This window comes from Anguilla anguilla, chromosome 7, assembly GCF_013347855.1.
Source record: "Anguilla anguilla isolate fAngAng1 chromosome 7, fAngAng1.pri, whole genome shotgun sequence".
In the NCBI taxonomy this organism is placed as follows: Eukaryota; Metazoa; Chordata; class Actinopteri; order Anguilliformes; family Anguillidae; genus Anguilla; species Anguilla anguilla.
Window position 1 is genome coordinate 10681591 of NC_049207.1, and position 19003 is coordinate 10700593.

General features: G+C 44.9%; 1 protein-coding gene across 9 annotated transcripts in view; it reads right to left on the reverse strand.

Annotated features, from left to right (window-relative positions):
* cadps2 (Ca++-dependent secretion activator 2) overlaps positions 1–18058 on the reverse strand; it is a 126481-nt gene extending 108423 nt beyond the window's left edge. For all 9 annotated transcript variants that reach the window (XM_035426082.1, XM_035426079.1, XM_035426083.1 and 6 more), the window contains exon 1: positions 17453–18058. In XM_035426082.1, coding sequence (XP_035281973.1) covers positions 17453–17773 — 321 coding nt within the window. In that variant the 5' untranslated portion in view covers positions 17774–18058. The remainder of the gene's footprint in view (positions 1–17452) is intronic.
* Positions 18059–19003: the final 945 nt, after the last annotated feature.

Below are 19003 nucleotides of genomic sequence, written 5' to 3' on the forward strand. Positions count from 1 at the left end.
CTGACAGCTACAGTGAACCCACCCATAAAATTGCGTGCACCTCATCTCTGGAGAGGGAAGACAAGGCGAACATCGCTATCCTAATTTAACTGGTGTCAGCAAACCAGAGATGTGCAAGAAGATCAAACGGAAGTTACACAGGCTGCTGTTTCAAAGGCTCGGCTCCCTCATCTGAATTATGATAAAGCCAATGGGAGTCATGCCAGCAATCTTCAGCTTCGGTGCACACCGTGACGTGAAACGAAATTCGATGTCAGACATTGGCCATCTTGCATTTCAGGCTTATGGGCTATTTAGTGTCTAATAATTCAACATGAAACCATTGGGCCTATGGAGTTCACTGTAAAGTAAACAAGAAAAAAGACCTTATAAATTGGAATAATCTCATTCTAAATGACCACGATGAACAAAAGCACTGTATCACCCACCACATTAATCCAAAATTCACACACATTTCCCCTTTTTCAAAACATTAAGTTCTAGCTGACTGTGGGGACATTGGATACGAGTGAGAGAAAGCTGAAAGGTAGAATGACAGGGAGTTCTTTTCTGTTCCAGTAAGGAAACCCAGCTCATTATTTACAATAACATTATTAGTATAGAAACTGCATGGAATTCAGATGAACATCAACATTAATGCAAAGAAGCAAGAGAATGTCCTCCACTCCCAGAGGACTCCCCCTCTCAGAATTCCGCTGAGCAAATCTGTATTTTAAAAAGAGCATTTCTGGGTTGCTGCTGGACTTTAACCTCCAACATTCCTTTGTGTGTAAAAGGCAATATATACTCAACAGCAAGACACACAGAAGCACACACACACACACACACACACATCGTAATGTAACCATGGAGGAAGCAAAAGATATTAGCAGGTCCCTAATCTAACAGGGAGCTTCCCTCAATAACCCTCGTCCTCCACTCTGTCCAGATCCGTGCCCTTTAAGACCACCCATTCAGGAAGTTTACGCGACTTCCATACGAGCTTCATCCAGCGTAACGTCGTCGGCTCCGTGATGCTGGTGGGTGGATGCACTGATTGCAGAAATTAATTGCATAATGGCCCGTTGTCTGCATTTGAAAGACACGACGGAATGTGGGTGGGGGGTGGGGGGGGTGGGGGGGGGGGGGGGGGGGTTGAGGTAGCGGATAGCGGCGTCTTTTCTTCTTCCAGCGACTCATCGACTGCAGCTCCTGAAGCGCCGCATCTCCGAAGATCGTCATGGCAACATCAGTTACCGCGTGGCAAGTGTCAGCTTCTCGGGCCTGCTTTCCGCCGTAGCCGCCGTTGCTGAGGGGACGCGATTTCTCGACGCACCGAGCGAGAGGCACAGGTAGCAGGGCGCTGAAGAGCTCGGAACACACACGCACCCACCGTCTACTAACAGCTGTCGTACTAACTGGCAGGAAACATACAAAACCAGCATGTCATCTGATATGTCTCCTTTACGTAGTCTGGTCTAATGCCATGAGGAAACATGAGAGAAAAAAACAAACAGTTCAAAGCCTGGCGCAGTTACAGACAGAGGTCACATATCCTTTTGGACCCGACACTCAAACTCATTATGTCATAATTAAGGCGGCTCCTTTGATTATAAGCCCCTGTAGTTTTGTTTTTTACATATATATTTTGTTCTTATCCAGTGCAAATTACACAAGATACATTCATTACATACGATCCATTTTTACGACTGGATATCAACGGAAATAATTCAGATTATATACATTGCTCAAGCATAAGATGAAGGTGCCTCAGGTGGGGATCAAACCTCAGTTACATTCCACTAACAAATATGCTGCTCAGCCACCCTGCGCTCTCAGGACTAACGCTTTGACCCTGTGCTCTGTATGTCTACCAGAGGAGATGCCCAAAGTCCTTCAGGACAGCAATAACGATGCACACAGTACTTTTCCTAAAGAAACAGACAAGCAAATGTATTTTTAGACAGTATCAGCAAGTCCGCACAAAGCTAGTCATCTCTGATACGTATTAGTTCTGTTTCAAAGTCAATATTTAAGTTTGACAGCGTCTCTTTTATTACTAGTACGAGCACTGTTTACAAGAGTTATCCATAATCATGCATCGCCAGCAAGTGAGGTGCTTTTCACATAAAAGATCTGCAGAAAAACCCTGCACAGACCTTGACCAATCCAAGTTCAACATTTCCTACAGCAAAAAAAAAAAAACGATCTTAATATGCATTTTTCTGTTCTAGTGATTATCACACACTTGGACACGGTAAAGTATTATATTAACAACATCCATCATGTTCTGTATGTCACACTCAGTACTTTCATTAGACTTTCATAGACCATTTTTTTCCTCCTAAATTGGAATTATAAGTCACATTTCTTAAATTCGCACCTTCAAGATATGACTAAAATATCTTGAATTGGGCAGAGTAGACACCAGCTGCCCAATCAGCGAATGCAGTACCCAGCACAATGGGGCAGGTAGCTCCCCGCTAAATGAAATTTCTTCCCTGAGAGAATGGTGAAAAGGCAGCGCTGCCCCTACCCCGGCTGAGAACCGAAAGAAAGAAAGAAAGAAACAGCACCTGCGTTTCCTCTAATGACCTGAAAGAGCACACAACCCACCCGGTAATCAAACACGCCCGCCGCCCGTCAGCGCAGCAGAGGCTGATTGTGAGTCAGCGTCGAGCCTCGGCGTCCCTGACGCGCTCAAGGGCTTCGGCCCCCCAGGCAACGGCGCGCGGAACGGCGCGGGCTAATCAGCCGACGGGCAGCCGACGGGCAGCCAGCGGCGCGCACTTTTCTTTAAAAAGCAAAAAAGGAAATGAAGACAAAACGCGCAAACTGCTTCGGCACTCGATGTTTCAGTGCTTACGCCGTACGGTGTGCAAAGGATTTGAAGGGCACAGGGTAAAGAAAAAAAAAAAAAGAAAGAAAAAAAAAGGTCAATTAAACTGGCATTTTGCACAGAGCCGCCCTCACATCCAATCACACTCTTCTTTCTGTCAATCTGGTCTATTCTCTTTGAAAGTGCATTCCTGTGGAGGTGCCTGTGACCAAAGGTGGCTGTTCAGCGCAGACACACAGGAGGAACCCCGGATGACTGCGGTCAAACCTGCACAGCACTGCCTGCAGGTATGAGGAGCCATTCTTCACACCGGGAGTGAAGCAAAGACAGGACCTGCCTGAAAGAGAGTCCGAGACACTCAAAAATGAGGAGGGGAGAGAGGCAGTGCCTGAAACGGAGGCCGAGACACTCAAGCGCGTGGAGGAGAGAGAGGCAGGAAGAAGAGCGACAGAGGCAGAGAGAGGTGGAGAAGAGAAAGATAAAGCTGGAGGCAAAAGCATTTTCTATTTTGATTTTTTATTACCTAATGTTTTTTTGTGCTCCGCTGCACCTCTGTAATGATTTCATTTATCTTGTAAACAATTAGAGGCAGCAAGTTCTTGCTCTTCTCGCCTGTGACATGTTCTAAACAATAATATATATAAACCAAATTGAAGGTGAACTGAACAGAGGGAAAGAGAGCGAGAGAAAGTGAGTGTGAAAAGGAAAAGCAATAAATATGTGACAGGCCCAGCGAAAAAAAAAAGGGGAAAAGAAGATTACATTATATTACAGGCATTTTTAGCAGACGCTTTTATCCAGACTGACTTGCACAGCATTTTCAAGATAAACCGTATCCTACACTACAGAGGGAATCCAGGGCTGTGTTCCAAAAGTGAGAATGAATACTGCACTATGCACACTATGTAGTATGTACACGGTATGCCACGTGTACTTGGGGGGGAGTAAATAAATGAGGGCAAAGTACAAACAAATGCGTTAACATTTGAAACACACTTTCAAACCAACATCTTGGCATTAACGACAACCGGCAAATTTTTTGATGACATTCATTAAAATTCCAGATATATTTCAAGAGGCCTGGTATAATATAATGACAACTATACGGCCCATACAAAGAAACTTGAATATATGGAAAAATGTCTTAATCCCTGCTTTTGTCTTCTATGTTATTTGTATAAGCATTGCCACAAAGGTAGGGGAAGGGAAACATTTTAGTACAAGACAATGCATGCTATCTTCAGAAGTGCTCGCAAACACAACAGCAACGTAATTCTCTCACACATAACTGAATTTTTGAACAGCACTTGTTGTGTCAGCTATGAACTTGCATACTTCTCACAGTTCAAGGTAGTATCCCAGCTTTGATTTCAGAACCCGGTCTAGTGTTACTGCATTTCAGTGTCCAACAGGACCCTCCTGACAATGGCACAATGTCAGCTCATTCCGCTAGCATTAAAGGAGTACCATGGTGATTTTCACACTTTCTCTGTTTTATGTGCTATTTGCACAAGAGGCATTGAAGAAACACAATGAGCAAAGTATTAAATATGTCCGTTCTGTATTTTTGGAGAAATATGCGTTTTAAATTCATCGTCCCATTTTCAACCGGTTGAGAAAGTTGTCATTTTTCTACGTCACGAATACAGTAACCACTCCTATTTCCACGCCCCGTAAAGAAATCTGACAGGACACACCGTCCTGCTGTTCAGACAATGCAAATATTTGACTAACGTTAGGTTCACTTAAATTAGAGTTCCTTTAGATTATTTCTGGTTATATTCATTTAGCTAGCTAGCTAACGTTAGCTAGCTAGGAGGTTTGCTTTCATAAGGCAATGTTATCGATAACGTTAGCTTGCTAGTTCGCTTTTATGAGTACGTTATAGTTGTGCTTTTATCTTAACTTGGCTAGCTAGATAGCAAAAATTGTAACTGGATACAAGTCAACGTCCTTACCTTAGCTATCTATCGATACTTGATATACTACTAAGCTAGCTAGCTTGTGAAAATTCAGTCTCCCAAAGAGAGCGCGTATCATGGGGGTAGCTATGGTAACGGGGAACGGTCTGTCAATCATAGCTAACTGACAGTTCTCATTACCACGCCCAGACGGTTCGGGTGAATTTTTATAGTGGGAAATTTAGGCTTAGAAAAATACGTTTTAAAGTACATTGAAATGACTGAAGAATAAAAAAATTATGCACATTTGTTTTGTTGTTGCCTGAAGACAACTGGGAAGTGTCACGTTCAACCACCATGGTACTCCTTTAAAGCTGCTGGGAAACAGTAGCCGCTAGCCTCCTCACATGGCATCAGCACAGAAAAGAGAACACAGCATGTCCCCATTGTTGGGCACAATAAATGACCAGAGAATGACAGAGTAAAGGATGGTAAATGTGTGTAATGGGGCTTATTTATTTAGGGGAGGTCATCTTTATGCGGCCATACGGCAGAAGGCACTATGACAGGTCGACTGCGGGTTTTGTGGGTAATGCATTGGATAAATGCTCATGGCCCGCGATGGGGGTGGGGGGGTTGGTGAATGGGGCCCCTACTGCGAAAAAGGAGCACGGGTCTCCAACGGTCTGACCGCTCGCCCGACCCAGGGCAAAGTGCCATTTATCACCCAGGGTACAGAGCGGAGCCACTCAGTCATCAAGGCAAATAGCGACTCACCTACTGTTCGTACAGCGAGAGCCGGGAAAGGGACTTAACTCAATTGGCTCTCCCCTCCTGAAGGATGGAGCCCCGCTCCCGCATGGTAATAGAGGAAAAACGCCGCAGTCATTCATCAGAATGTGCGCTACTTTCCTATGAAAAGCACGAGGACTCATGACATCATTATATTTTTTTATCAAGCGAGAAAAAAAATTGCTGCAAGTTTACAGAGCCCCTTAAAAATAGGTAATCAATATTTTTCCCAGAAAAAAAAAATCTTCTTATGTTTCCAGTGCAGACAGATTACCCGTTTTGTTTTATAATTTCAGTGTCATAAGTCATCGCCTGAAGGATTTTTTTCCCCTTCCAGCAGATGTTGAGTTCCATAAATCTCTGCTTTAATCCATTCACCACATATGTTTTCAAAATATCACTGACTGATGTTAAGCCCTCATTAATATTTGACAAAAAAATGATTTATGAATGCGACCTGTCTGGCTGATGTTGCGTTGCATTTGGAAAGTGATGATGCAAGCAGCAAGAAGCTTCTTCAACTGTGGCACGTTAGCAAGTTATACAAAAATCATTTTTAAAAAGTATGGATGTCTTTTACTACAAAGCTGTGCACATCCGTAAACAAATGGTATTTCAACCATTCAGACGTAGCTTGGAGCATGGCAATCCTTCAGTGAATATGTAACCAACACTAATTCAAATGTATTATTGGCCATGCTGTACAGAGTATGTTTGCATGACGCTCATTCGGGCCTTGAGCAAAAGTCATGGTAATGTAACACCTTCTGTCTCAATGCTTCCTGGGAATTATATCCAGGAGGTCGTGGTAACCTCTGCAGTAATTTCCTGTCATTGTTTTACTTCATATCTGAGCGGCAGGGCAAACACACTCTACTTCCTGTTTTCCAGAGCTTCAGCGTTGGACTGAAGCTGACCAACACAACTGCAGCAGAACACCGCTTTACTCTTATTCAGGATGTAAAATGAAGGGTGTGGGGGTGGATGTTTACAAAACTGATACATATAAACTGTACATACTTGAATAATTCCACATTACAGTATTTCTGCAAATATTTACAATATCTTAGGTACAAGAAAGCATGAACGATATGATCAATTCAGTAATTACATTCAAGCCAAGTACAGATGTTATGTATAAAAATGTGGAAATGCCATCATCCGAAGACAACTTATCATTTCAGTGGCAAAACTTCAATCGAATTATACTGAAAGTAAACCTTGATCTTGATCCACAGAATATAATTATATACACCATGACTGTCCGCAGGGCCTAATTTATTTACATGATGCCACCTTCTCTGCATTGCCTGCCCCAGGTGTTATGACACTGAAGCACTCACAGCACAACAGCATTACACGGACAGGGAGGAATGCCCACTTCCAACAATTCGATCCCATCAACTGCAACTGCTTTCCTATTTTAAAGTATTTAGAGACTCGCAACGGTTTGTGATTAATCAACATTAATTATTCAGCCAGACAAACACAGAAACAGTCTTGACATCCATCCTCTGATTCACCATTCCGTGGCTTGCCAGAACATTCAAATACAGCTTGGATAAACTGCCCATCACGCAAGAGAATTTTTATTATATTTTATTTTATTATAATAAGTATTTTGACCAATGACTGGTTAAAGGACCGAGGTAACATTTTCTCCTCCACTGAATGGCCCCAAAGATCAGCAACACGGCACTTAACCTTGAGGCATAAATATGTTAGGGCACTAACACAGTGAAGGATCCGTTGCCGTGACAGAAGTCTCAGGATCAAATGTAAAACTGCAGTGTGGATTGTAGGGGGGTTGGGGGGTTGGTGCTTAGAGTTCTGACACCGCCATGCAACTGCATGGGAGAACAAAGAGATTTGCAAATAAGAGAGAGAGAGAGAGAGAGAGAGAGCCACATGAAGAACTGTCAGCCCTTCAGGGTCAAAAGCACAACGGAAGCTTTTTAAATGCCCCGGGTTCCCAGCTCTTCTTGTCTGCATACGTACGTGCTATGAGACACAATGCTACCACAGTCGCTGCAACTTCAGCATGATCTCCACTTCAAGTAGCCAGTTTCCCAGCGTAGCCCAGCAAAGCAAGGGTTTGGTCAGCGGGGTTTCCCCACAACTCATCATGCGAAACTCCTCAGGCCAACTGGTCTCCTGCCACTTGCCTGTGGCAGCAAATTCAGTGATGTCACCCAATGTATCGACTGAGTAGCCCACCTTCAGAATGAGAGGAAGTGGCATCTGGCTACTGGCTTGTCGAAGGACACCCACGCTAGTCGGCCCTCTCCAGAATTCATGTAGTGCCCCGAAGGAGGGGCTAAAAACACAATTGAGCATTCCAAGTCGAGGAAAATAAGTCAGAAAACAGAGGATATGAATTGGTGCAAAAGAAAGTTATTTTCCAATACGGTGATTGTGGAAAGTAATATCCCACAGTTTGTGATTGAACAGATGAATCACAAACTCTGTGGGAGTGAGAGGCAATTTCATGGAGCAGGGTGGCTTGCGTCTTCCACAGTGCACTGGCGTTTCAGTACACGAGTTCCGTTTAATCTGCAGCTCCTGATGTGCGTCTCTTGACACAAGAAGACGTCCAGCGATGGTGACTCCGTGCCGTAGGAGACCCTGTCTTTTCAGACATCGTTCCGGCTGGCTCCCGACTCGCCGTTGATTGATCTTCAAAAATTACGCAGCTGTCGAGCGCCCGGGCAAAAATCATTCCGGCTAAATAAACGGCTCTCTTTCCACCCACAGCTGCGCGATAAGCCTTCTGATTCAAAATGATGCCAGTGCTTAACCCAGAATTCAATGGGGTTTTTATTTTGTTCATTTTTTACTGCCGTTCTGCTATCCGTATGAGTTGACCACGTCTCCCTAAGCAGTAACATTTCAGATGCTGTGACTGACATTCTCCCATGGTCCTCCGGGGCTGGGTTTATTAATAGAGCGTGAGCCCCCCTTAACATCCAGAGGGTGTCTGGGATTCTCATTTTATTAGTATCAATAAAGCAGGGCTTCGAGGGACACGTGCGGACAGGGGGACATCATTCCCATAATTCATCACTGCCAGGGCAATCCTACCTGAGGATTTAGGAGGAGGCCGGAGCAGGAACTCTGAGGCGTAAGGGTATGACTTGGGAACCCCAAGCGCAAAAATGTGGAGTTGTTTCCAAAACCACCCACCAGCTGCTTCTTCACACAGCTCCAAAAGCCGCCTCTGTACCTTTACAGTCAAACACTCGTAATCCGCCCATTCTCCGCCAGTCACTTCCTTCCTTACCACCACCAAAGCCTCCCTTGTTCTCTTCACAATAGGCCCCTTCCCACGTGCTCGTCCTCCAGCTCCCCAGCACAATCCCCAGGATGGAGCGCACAGCCTTGTCCAGGGTCAAGGAAACAATACCATCCATTCACCCCCGCAGAGCGAAATAACCCCCCGTCCAAAAGAACGCAGCTCCCGCGACAACCACAGGGTCCGCCACGGTCGCGGCGCGAGGGGAACTCAGCTGAGCGGCGGTAGGCCCGGGCGCTGGGTCCTTTATCAGCGACGCGCAGGCCCGTCGCCGTGGCGGCAGCGCCGCGGGCTCGGGAGGAATCGTGACAAACGGGCGGGCCGCCGCGCTCAAACCCCCGCCAGCCGCGGCTCTGTGCCGGCAGCCCGCGTAATGAAGGCACTACATCCCGGATTACAACGGCAAGGAAATAAACGACGGACTCCGATTTTAATCACGACGCCTCAACAGCACCGTTGGCTCGTTCTGAGCACATTTGTGGCTGTTCGCGGAAGGAGGACATTTTCTTTAATCAATCCTACCCTTATTTAGCAGCGACCAACGTGGACTCATTTTAACAAGGAGAGAATTTTGCAACCTTTCAGGACCTAACACTGAATTTGAAATACAACAAACTTTAGAATCTTTATCATTATAAAGACTTCTGTTCACCTCATGGTAGGCGGCAGGCCTATGTTTTATTGTCTTACTAACCTATTTTCAGCCTCATTTCAAATGCCCAACTTTATTAGTTTGTTCACCAGCATCATTGCTTGAACATCCTGCTGTGTGAAATGGGGAGAGTGCAGGCAAGCATGTGATCTCCTGTGAACGGCAGTCTGGCAGCTACCACTTCTGTTCCCTCACACCTCACCAGCTGAGCTGCAGAGCCCGTGAACTTCACTGAACGTCACACACAGCTGGAGCAGGCAGACTGTAGAGCTGCCTGATCAACCAGAGGCGGCACTGCTGACGATGATCCATCCGACCCATCTTCCTCCCGTGAGTCACAATTTGGTCCGTTCTGCACTGCTCCCTGGCTACCAACCACAGTCACTCGCGTCAATACACTGAGCCAGTGCTTAACAGGACAGTCCACCTGCCACCCCCAGTGCTGCACATGCTCAGATCGGTCCAACACTGGACTCTTGGGAGGGAGCTGTATTGCTTGACCCTCGACCTGAGAAGTTATTTCAAGCAAACGCATTGGCAACAAAATCTAATTTTTCCATTTTTCCATAACCAATTGTTTTATTTTGGGAAACGACGATAAGCCATGCTATCTTTCATGTATGAAAAACTGAAGAATTTGCACTTTTAATGATTCGTTTAGCATTCAGCGTTCATCGACCAATTCTTTAATTACTCTCGAGATTAAAGGACATAGTGATCACTACTTTATTGACGCAGTATCAGTGATGATGACTTCACCAGTCGATTAAGAAGAACGTTTCCCCCCCTCTACACAGCACTCGCAGACAGAAAATTTAATTTAGGAAACTTAGGGCTGAAGGACACAGCATGAAAGGCAAACCGATTGTTTATACAAAGTGTCATTTTCAATTTCACAGAGAGAGATCACAGCAGCCTCACTCCACATTCGCTCCACCCATGCCTATGAAACAGAATGAAGCCACAAACGCGTAGACACAGACAGACAGGCGCGCACATGTGCGCACACACGCGCGCACGCACGCACAAACAAACAAACACAAATTAATCTGCTCGTAAGTAGGAAGAGACTTGATGGTTTCGCACAAGAGACTGTTATTAGTCATCAGAGCAACATTGAACACTGTCCTCATCTTCTGACAATGATATTATCCTGAAATAATTTTTCTTAGGATCATTCAAATTCAAATACAATTCATTTCATTATCGTCACAGAGTGTGGGGAAGGAAAATGTTGGTATGAATTGACCTATTTGTAGTTGTAATTCTTTTTAGAAGCTGCTGAATGGGTGGCAAACTGACAAAACTTGCACCAGAAGGACCTGAGTCACTGAACTGATAGTGGCCAATAACCAGAAGGAAAATAGACTGTGTGGTTGTTCCTGCCTCTCAGCTTCAGGTTATCATGCATCTGTGAAAACAACAAGACTACCGCTCTCCAGGAAGAGGTTGGGATCTTCCTTCTTCCTTGTGGAGGCTCAGGATTATCCCTTTAATATCCATTTAAAGGTGCAGATTAATATATTTTTTTCCCTGATAAATCTGAGGTTGGGAAGCCTGGATTTGCACACGTAATATGGGCTACTCCTGCCCACTCTTGAAACTATCACAATTCTGTCATTTTCTGTCTTGAAATGTAAACATATACAGTGGATTTTGCAAGATAATCTCTTGCCTTCTGTGTAGGCTTTCTTTAAGTAGGTCTGAACTGAAAGGCTAAGACACGAGCCAACCACACCTGCAAGTGCTTTAACACAAGCCCTCTCCTCAGTTTATTCCCCTCTTCCAGTGTCCATGTACAATGAAGGAGTGAAATGACAGGGAAAATGAAGTCACCCGAAAAACAGCTTCCACCAGCTCAACTGCGATTTCCACAGTTTAACCCACTACTCTCCACGCAGTGCTATAATGATGTAGAAATAAGAAAGAAATAGGGACATGGAGCATTGATGGACCCCAGAGTCCCCCCCCCACACACACCCACACCAAGGGGCTTCATTAGAAACAGGAACCATTCACTGGAACTGACAGTTAGACGCGGCATACGGAGACGGCCGATATCCGTCAACAATCTGGAGTGTCACCCACCCATGAGGAGCACGAGCAGACAGACAAATGAAGAAAACAAACACTCCGGCAAACTGCCATCAGAGCATAACAAATGCAGTCTATCTTTAGAGTCTTGGGGGTATCTGGCACAGCCAGGAGTTTCATATCAGTATTTCCGTCTCTCTGCCTATATGACTTCTTTATCCCCGCGGCCTCTTAAGCCGAAAAGCTCTAAAGAGGAAAACCGCAGGCCACACACTGGAACACTACACTGTATTCCCGCTGAAGAGGATCAAGTTGCGACCCTCGAGGGCAATTTACAGTTAAGCGACGTATGACCTGCCGATGGATATCGCTACATTGCCACCAACATTCCATCATTGCTTGACTTTGATTTTGAACGCCGTCGCTCAATAAATGCACAAACAGGAAACCAATAAGAACGATGTTCCTACCGGTGTTAATAGTTAAAGAGTGCTGTACTATTGGTCAACATGAGGTAGGGCAGGGCAAGAAATTCTAGGGTAGTAATGGTCAGTTACTCAGAGTCACAAACTATACTGTGCCCATACTGCTGGTTGCACACTTTCATGTGCCCGTAGTAGAGGCTACATACTGCACTGAGCCCATGGCACAGGTAAGTTACACATGTACATGCGCTCAGGGGACAGATTATATATATCGAGATGAATCCAAAATGGAGATTTCCATACTGATGTCACTTCAGAAGTCTGAAGTGACATCAGCGTGGAAATCTTCACTTGGGAAACATCACAGGACCGTCACTCCTCCTTAAAGAGATCCAGAAAACTATCCAGATCATCACAGACACCACTGTGGCATGGCTATGCCTCTGTCACTCTATAATGCCCATATAGCCCAGCCATCCCCAGCCTCGCATCCCTGGCCCGGCGCTTAGCGTAGGCTATTCGCACAGAGGAGTGGGTTGCGTAACACTTCTGTGTTTGCAGTTACGCGGCTCAGCGAGAGTGGAACTGACGGCTAAGGATGATATGACTAAAGGAATGGAACTCCCCTCCAGCGAGATCACCACCAATATCTCCCACCAGTCTGAACAAAGTGCAGAGGAAGCGTTTCCTGTGGATAAAAATACACCCTTACATAAATGTTTTAACAAAGTAATATTACGAGGGTGCCACGTTATTGAATGTGTAGAATGAGATGCGTGGGACATGCGTCAACATCCAGTGAAATTCCCGCTGTCCAAATCTGCAGCTGGTGAAATAAAAAAAGAACAGAGACTAAATGAGGATGAAAAATCTGGCTTGGGCAATACTTCTAGTTCTCCCTTGAGAAACAAAGATGAAAGGGTGGTAGGAGTGAGCCTCCACAAGACCACACAGATAGCAATGTGTGTGCTTGTGAGAAGGTGGGTGCGTGTGTGTGTACATACAGTGTGTGCTGTGCATACGGCCAGGAGTATGTGTGTGTATATGCACGCATTTGCACATATTCTGTGTGGTGTGCTCATATGTACACAGTATGCACATGTGTGTGTGTCTATCTGTGCTTGTGTGTACAGGTATGAGAGTGCACGTGTCTTTCAGTGTGCTTGTGCAAACAGTAAATGTGCCCCGCCCCACAGCCTCTAGGGACATGTATTACCTGACAGGTGGCTGACTGCAGTGGCAGATATTTGACAAAACAAACTAAAGGCACACCACAGGACATCATATCTGTATTACAGGCATTTAACAGACACTCTCATCCGGAGCGGCTTACACAGCTTGAACCCTTATAATATAATACATAACATATAATACATTTATACAGCTGGGTATTTACTGAAGCTAGCACCATTGCTCAAGGGTGCAATGGCGCCGCCTCACCTGGGAATCACACCTGCAAGCTTGCCGTTACAAGCCCTGTCTGCGAGCCATTATGCCACATTACTGTCTGCAGTAGTAAGGAGCGAAAACCGAGGAAAAGCAGGAGGCAAGCAGGTCGGCACTTCTGTCAGTTTATACCACAGCAAGCCTGCCGCTCTGCCTGATGCACTTCTGTCAGTTTATACCACAGCAAGCCTGCCGCTCTGCCTGATGCACTTCTGTCAGTTTATACCACAGCAAGCCTGCCGCTCTGCCTGATGCACTTCTGTCAGTTTATACCACAGCAAGCCTGCCGCTCTGCCTGATGCACTTCTGTCAGTTTATACCACAGCAAGCCTGCCGCTCTGCCTGATGCACTTCTGTTGAAGCAGCATACAATGCAGTACACATTACAAACGCTATTCTAAGACCAGGATTTCCTCCTTTCACCACCACAGAAATGCAAATAAAACATCAGTAGCGGTAGAGAGAACTGCGTCAACTGTAGTAAAAAAAAAAAAGAAGAGGCCTCGCTTCGAGTCCAGATCCCAGAGCCAATAATATTGTGCGAAACAGACACACAAGACCAAATCGGCAAAGTGACAGAGGACAGACCAGAGAGATGTAGCCAGTGAAAGGAGCGAGACTGAACCGTTAGAACCAGGTCTGGTCTTATGTCTGGGCCATCTAGACCAAGCTGACCACAGTGCAGTCAAACCAAAAGCAGAGCCGCCTGAACAAACAGGCAATCCCCAACTGTTCTTCTGCGGAGGAGGGAAAAAAAAAAACCGAGGAGAAGAGGAGGCGATTTGCATATGCAAGTGAAACAATGTGGAAGAGCAGGTGATCCCGGCTGCATGGAAATACTCTGGCGGCATGTCAGGGTGGAACCGCACCGCAAAAAAAACAACAAAAAAAACGGCGTGACAGGGAGCCAGACCAGCATCTGTGCCGGCAGACGTGGGCAGCCCTTCAATCCGCCGAACGGTACGCGGATGACACGCCTCTCTTCTCCATCCGCCTCCTCTTTGGAGAGGGCCCGTAAGGTACACAGGCACCCCGCTCTGCTGCGCACACAGCTGGAGAGGACTGTGGGCGTAAGCGTAGCAAGGCCAGGCGAACTTTTTGGGGGAACTCCTTGCAGACAAGGCCGTACACAACGCCCATCGGCGAGCTACATCTGGCACCGTGTGGCCCGCACAGCCTACCACGAAAGAAGATTATACACCGAGACGCAATTATCTGTCCAAATAAAAGAGACGAGAGTAACTGGCGATGAGAGAAAATGAACACCATCTCCAATCATTTTAGATTGGACTGAACTCACCTTTTAAAGCAAGTAGGAAGAATTTAATTAAAGGCAGTTTAACGTGGCAGAAGCCCATCTACCCATCCATTCATTAGCTAACATGCTTATTCCCGGTCAGGGTCATATGGGGGCTGGAGACTATCCCAGCATGCATTGGGCAAGAGGCAGGAATAGACCCTGGACAAATCGCCAATCCATCGCAGGGCAAACACACCATACACTCATACACTCACACCTACAGGCAATTTAGACTCTCCAATTAGCTTACCCTGCATGTATTTTGACTGTGGGTGCAAATCGGAGTACCCAGAGGAAACCCACACAGACACAGGGAGAACATGCAAACTTCACACTGAAAGGCTCAGGCTAGGAGCTAACAGAAGTGTCATCATACAAATTCCAACCAACTTTGAGTTTATATATTTGGCCTAGTAATTACAAGAAAACAAATGTGACAAATATGTAACCCCTGTCCAATAGGCAAGGGAGATATTGGCTCAGACTGGGTTTGAATCGTGTTTTGTCGCCTAATCTCAGTCCATCCCCTGAGAGCTCTGTATGGCAAAGCTGATGGGAAGGGGGGATTTAGCACAGACAGCAATCCTGAACTTTAACCTCAGGCTCAGCAATATTGTTTCAGCGATGACTGAAAAATACCGTGACAGAAATGCTATCGAATGACTTTCGAAGCTTGAAGTGCGGAAACTTTTCAGACTCGACCACCAGTCAGACATGTAACGGGACTCCCTGCCTCCCCGAGCACTCGCACATGCATGCACAAGCACGCACACACGCACATGGGTACACGTCTCTGAAATACAAGACAAAAACGACCTGGAGAAGGTGCTGTATGTTTGTACTTGAACAAGTTCCAAACGTGCACTCCTCCCACTTCGTTAAGATCGAGCGTCCTTGGGTAAGACATTGAGGGGGATAAAATAAACCGCTCGCTTGAATCCTTGACATTATTTCTCTCAAAGAATATACAATAAATGAAGCAAGGCAGCAGCCTTACACAGGGGAGACAATGCGCCCTTTTCTCATGCCGACTGCTATTCCAAAGCTGACTAATGCAGAGAGTGCCGCTTCTGAGAACAGGGTCCTCCGGAGCTTTCCTGCCACGGAAAAGCGCACGGAGAATTTGGTTTTCCGCCCCGGGCCACGGGGGATGCAAATGCGATGCAGTGGCATTCATCAGGTGCAAAAAAAACACTCATACCTGTTAAGAGGAGCAATCCTGTTCTCCGTCCATGCGCGAAGCTCGTAAACGTGTTAGCCTTGCCACGCTAAAGATCAATGCTCAATGCTACTTAGGAGGGGAGGGGGGGGGGGGGGGGGTGTCCAGTTAGTCAGTTGCATATCAGCTCCAAACAGGTGTTGATTGAAAGTTTGAATGGTCAGCAAATTGTCCCACATGAGAACACATGAAATGACATGGAAAACCTCTTAAATATAAATCATTACCATAGTAATATAGTGTGTCCACCTACAAAAAAAAAAAAAAAAAACCTGTGTCCATGCTGAACAGTCAGTTTATTAAAATTATTGGCTTTTCAGGCTCCACCTTCATAAGGCATCACTTACATTTGGTAAGAAAACAAAAGCATCCACAGCTATCTTTTGCAACTATCTAGTCGCATAAGAAATTTGATCATGTTGAATTCAGAAGTCTTTAAATTGTGCCTGATTAAATACGACCCATTTTGAAACCACCTTACATGTGCTATTTTTGTCAAAATATGTAAGGTTTGCGACAGCCTTGTCAAATCTGGCTTATTAAATGAACAAATCTATCCCTTGCAGACGCATGAAAGCGAAGCACACATGAATGTGAAATGTGGATCATTAGCGAATATTGTCAATTAAATTAGAGCGACAGAAAGCGTGTGGGATTACCCCTTAAAAACACTTGTAACGGTTTACATGGGAGAACATATCTTGAAGTCTGTGGGTGTTCATAAAACAAAAATAGCATCTGCGATTATTCCCTAGAGCTCTACCGAGAATGGCAAACTGTCCATGCGCATCGTGGGAAAAATCTAATCAATAGCTCATACTTACAGTAGACTGACGGCAGGAAATAAACGACAGGAAAAACTAGTCGTATCAAAAACACGCATGGATTTAATCCAACAGACGCTTCCCCATTTCTGCAGGCTGATGATTTACACAAACAGAGAAATATGAAAGCACTAAACTCATATCCAAAGGCTCATTGTCAGCTTAAACGCTTTTCTTGCATCTGTACACTGAAGCTGTAAATTGTGCAGTGCATAATTTGTGACTGCAGCCTCATTAAATAAATAGTGGGTATTATTAACCGAAACGTATCCCAAATAAACACATTACTCACGTGTAAACTCCAAACACCGTACATTTCATTAGCTCAGAATACCTTTATTGTCCGCTGGGACGACAGGCTATAGGCTGTTCTATACGAAGAATCAATCTACAGAACATCAATTTAACAATTCTAAACGAGAAAGCTATCCCAAATCTTAAAATTACTTTAGAATTGAACAGTTGCAGAATCTTAACGCCTTGAATGTTTTTAACTTCATAAACATGTCACTTTAAGGCTTGACGCTGACTACTTCTGGCAACATTGCAGAAATAAATAGGTAGGCTATAATCGAAATGCTTTTTGTTTACATTTCTAGTTTCATTTAAGTTTTTCTTAACAACACTGATTGATAATATCACCATATACAGCCATGGCCAAGAATAAACTGATTCGGGGTTTGTTTTGCTAACAGGTGTGCTAGAAGTTGAGAAGGGGCTGTTTAACAAGTGCCTCTACCATCACTCACCTTTTGCTGTCTACGTGCCATGTCTGTGGGCTGTTTAGCGTTAAAGGGGTAAGCTATGCATCTCAGAACGAACACATATATCTGCAGTTTGATTTTCCTCTCCGCTTCCTCTTTCTGTAGTCTTTCTTGTTCATTTTTATCCTTCTCGCTGGGTACAATGGGACTAGGGCTTGAGGGTTGCGGGCGGGCGGCACTTGCTCGCTTCTCATCCCGTGAATCTCGCCCTTGTGCGGGGAGAGACCTCTGAGCACTAGCGGCCGGTGGAATCTCACGCAGATCGTCTTCTTCGCCCGATTCGTCGCTGGATGACGGGTCCAGCATAATTTGTGCTGGTGAAAACTTACTCCTGCACCGCGCAAATTAAAAATAAATTCACACTTCCAGATTCCAGAGCAAGGCTCTGCTGTGGAATTACTCCCTCTTCTTTTTTGTACACGTCGAGTTTGAGGAGAGTGTTTCTTGACAAATAAGAGGGCGGAGTTTAGGGAAAGGCGATTCGATATCCCCTGTCTGGTTCTCTACATAAATGTTTCCTTTAGGGCAAATTAACAGATCACGTTAAGAGTAGACTGATGGCGTTGCAACACAGCCATGGAATACAGGTAGACAACCTGTAGCGCCGATATCAAGCAACACGTGGGAGGTGCCTATTTTCTATCCTTAAGGAACCCTGGTCCATAATAAATGTGTGTAATTTTGATTTTGTGATGTGGACCCATGCTGCATTTCGTGCATTGGTTTCACACTGATCTTATGTGCGCTTTTCATTCTTGAATTCCTCATAAATGTTTTATGCCCGCATAAATGTTTCGATATAAATCCAATGCACGCAGGGCTTGCAGATCTGTGTCAATGCAATTTTTTGTTTGGTTTCCATTGTCTTTACTGGGCTATTAAACGGCACATAATTATTTTATTTTTCAAATTGATTATAACTGTGGATTTTGAAGTTTAACGTCTCCTTTTTTTCTCTTTTTACAGAAAATTAGTTTTCGGTTTATTTTGGAGTGGCAATGGAATGCGGACCACTGTGTAACCTTAGTTACCTGTTACTTAGCCTGCTCTTTAAATTCTCTTGATTCCAGTTTTTCTAGATTAATTTCAGGTGGGACAATAAGTATAAGCTTATCAAATCTGCTGCATTCCCTAAGAAAACCGAAACGTTGTTATGTATGTGTATCTAATCGCATTTCTGTTGTTGCAAAGAAAGATCTAATTCAAAGCGCGAGTGAAGGAATAGAATGAAATGGTTACTGTACGTTTACGTGTACAACCAACAACGGCTGTTGCTTGATTCATCGCACGCAGCATTCTACTCTAATTGGCCCCGACGCCCCACATGATTCCCCCGTCCAATAGGAGTAGAGTGCGCATTGTTTACGAAAGAAAAAGTTAAATAAGTCAAACTTTCTAGGTGTTTGCAATATTAATTGATTATTGTGAACACTGTTCATCATTATTGCCGTTTAATAGTGGTTTTAATTAGAAAACAAACAAAAAACAAAGCAACGTGTCTTCAGACAAGCTACACCATTAGAAAAACAGCACATG